This window comes from Stegastes partitus, unplaced genomic scaffold (genome assembly GCF_000690725.1).
Source record: "Stegastes partitus isolate 25-593 unplaced genomic scaffold, Stegastes_partitus-1.0.2 Scaffold276, whole genome shotgun sequence".
Classification (NCBI taxonomy): Eukaryota; Metazoa; Chordata; class Actinopteri; family Pomacentridae; genus Stegastes; species Stegastes partitus.
In genome coordinates this window covers 177,714-180,214 of record NW_007578007.1, presented here as the reverse complement: position 1 = coordinate 180,214, position 2,501 = coordinate 177,714, and the positions used below count along the sequence as shown (strand labels likewise).

Below are 2,501 nucleotides of genomic sequence, written 5' to 3'. Positions count from 1 at the left end.
ACCCCAGGCCTCAGCTCCTCCATAAAGACAAGCAGAGAGGAGAGGTCAGAGTGAAGAGGCAGCGACAGGAGCATGAGGAAAACCCTGAGGAGTCTCTGCCTTTAGCTTCGGGACTCAGTTGGTCCATAAAGAAGGGCAGAGAAGTCATGGAGCAGGGAAGTGCAGAGCAACACTGCGAGGAAGAAACACAAGTGTGTAGCTTTAACTTCAGGCCTCATCTCGTTACGAAGCAGAAACAGGGAAGACAGCTAACGGGAGTCCACTTTCTTAGAAAGCAGAAACCTGATGTGGCCTTTAGGGAACCATTTGCTGCATGATGACAGCATCACTTGATAGCACAGTTGACACTTGACAGCTAACCACTGCTGGAGGGATTTTTAATATTGCCTAGCTAACCATTCAAAGATATTTTACATTATTAAACTGAGCAGGTTTTATTTTCTTTGATTATTTAAAAATGGATGTACAGATTTACTAGCTATGATGTGGTTACATTTTTGTACACACACACACACACACACACACACACACACACACACACACACACACACATATATATATATATATTTGCAAATAAATCGCTCATAAATGTCGTTTTGACATTTGTAAATGTTAGGAACATATTTCTGAATCATTCTCATTCATTTGTAAAGTACCTTAATGCACTTACAGATATTTATTTATGGAAATACCCAATGTACTTGCAAATTTGTTTATTTACTACATATATATTTATGGGAGGGTTTTGTATTTATGTAAAGTATTTTGTGTTTTCAAACTACAGATCTACACACAGATTGTCATTCTGTTCTCACAAATAATGTTGAGACCAATGTAATATCAGCACCAGCCTCTCCAGCCACCAGGAGACGTCATGACCCTCGTGTACTGACCAAGTTCTCACCATGTGCTCCTTGTGTCATAATACTGCCACCACCATGTTTGATGAAACAGACGGTGTTCTTGGGCTTGACAGACTCACCTCTCCTCAGAACATATTGCTGGTCATTGTGGCCAAAAAGCTCGATTTTTGTTTCATCAGACCACAGAACTTTCCTCCAGAGGGCCTTTCCTTTGTCCATGTGATGAGCAGCAAACTCTANGGCTACGTCTTTGTCCATTTTGATTTAATAACTTTTTTCCATGGTGGCGTGTATTCAGACGGCCATCCTTGTCCACACAAACATCTCAGAGAGAACTCCTCCTGAAAACGTCGACCTGTGATCACTTGTACTGTTTCATGTCTGAAGCTTTGTGGATTGGATCTCCAGCTGTCTGACATCCGTCCCTGTCTGTGTGTTCAGCAGGAGCCGCTGTCAGAGCAGAACTTCGACAGCTACGTGGAGACCCTGACGCACATGTTTACCAATAAAGACTGCTACCAGAACCCGGAGAACCGAGCCCTGCTAGAGTCCATCAACCAGGCCGTGAAGGGCATCGAGGTGTGACAGATTGGGAGGACGTGGGGGGGGCAGAGCATCACATCGACAACACACCAATCTTTCTTTCCAAACCCTTTAGATACTGTATGTAATTAATTCTTCTCATTTGGAACTTTGTCCTCCGTTCTTTGCGTTTGTTTCCTTTTTGCATGTTGCTTTATGACGGTATGAGCGTGAACAGATCTAAAGTACGTGACGGCACACCGGGATCAAAATGCTACTGTCGGCCTCCGGAGGTATGCACAGAGAGCGCAGAACAAAGTCAGGAGTGCAGTATACAGCCTGAGCTGAACAGATTCTCTTAGTTAGTGAACATATTCCATCTCCACTCAATAATGTTGATAGTATTCTATATGAGCATAGTGATGTTGCACCTCAAGGACTAGTTTGTAGATTCATTCTTACTATTGCTGTGTAACTATTCAAGTCCTTTGCAAATGTTAGTTTAATAACTTACTTACTCATGTCTGCTGTTTTCTTTTTCCGTTGACTATTTATTAGTCATTATCTACTTTGTTTTTAATTTCAAAAATGCTACCTGTGAAGATTTTAAACAGTAACCAATAGAAGGGAATCATTTCCTCTGCATTGTTGAACCAAGAGGAAATATTTTAAGATATCAACTATGAATTGTTTTATATATCTTATTATTTATTTAAAAATACTGGGATCTTTTTAAGTGCAAATATTTTGTAACTGAAAGGTTTTTAATAATTTTCTAAAGATTTTTTTTGATGCTTCTGTTTATATTATTTTCTTTTTATTTCCACAAACTATTTTGTGTACACTGCAATACACTGGAAAAATTGAGCTGCGCATATTTGTTATTTATTTGGTGATGACAAAGTGATGGTGAATATTTATTTTGTATTGTCTGTGTTAATGATGGCTGTGTATGGATTAGTATTTAAGTTGCTCTTGAAATAAAGGTTAACCCACAGTAAATGTGGACAGGACTGGTTGTGTTTTTGTTTTTACTCAGAGTTTTACGTACAAATATTTTCACACACGACTGTTAAACAACTCGTGTACATTTTGTAGATCATTTGTAAAAAAAAA

At 39.2% G+C, this 2,501-nt stretch overlaps 1 protein-coding gene across 1 annotated transcript in view; it reads left to right on the top strand.

The window, feature by feature from the left end:
* The window catches only part of myt1a (myelin transcription factor 1a), a 25,474-nt gene extending 24,026 nt beyond the window's left edge, over positions 1-1,448 (top strand). The window contains exon 23 of the mRNA XM_008282570.1: positions 1,305-1,448. Coding sequence (XP_008280792.1) covers positions 1,305-1,448 — 144 coding nt within the window. The remainder of the gene's footprint in view (positions 1-1,304) is intronic.
* Positions 1,449-2,501: the final 1,053 nt, after the last annotated feature.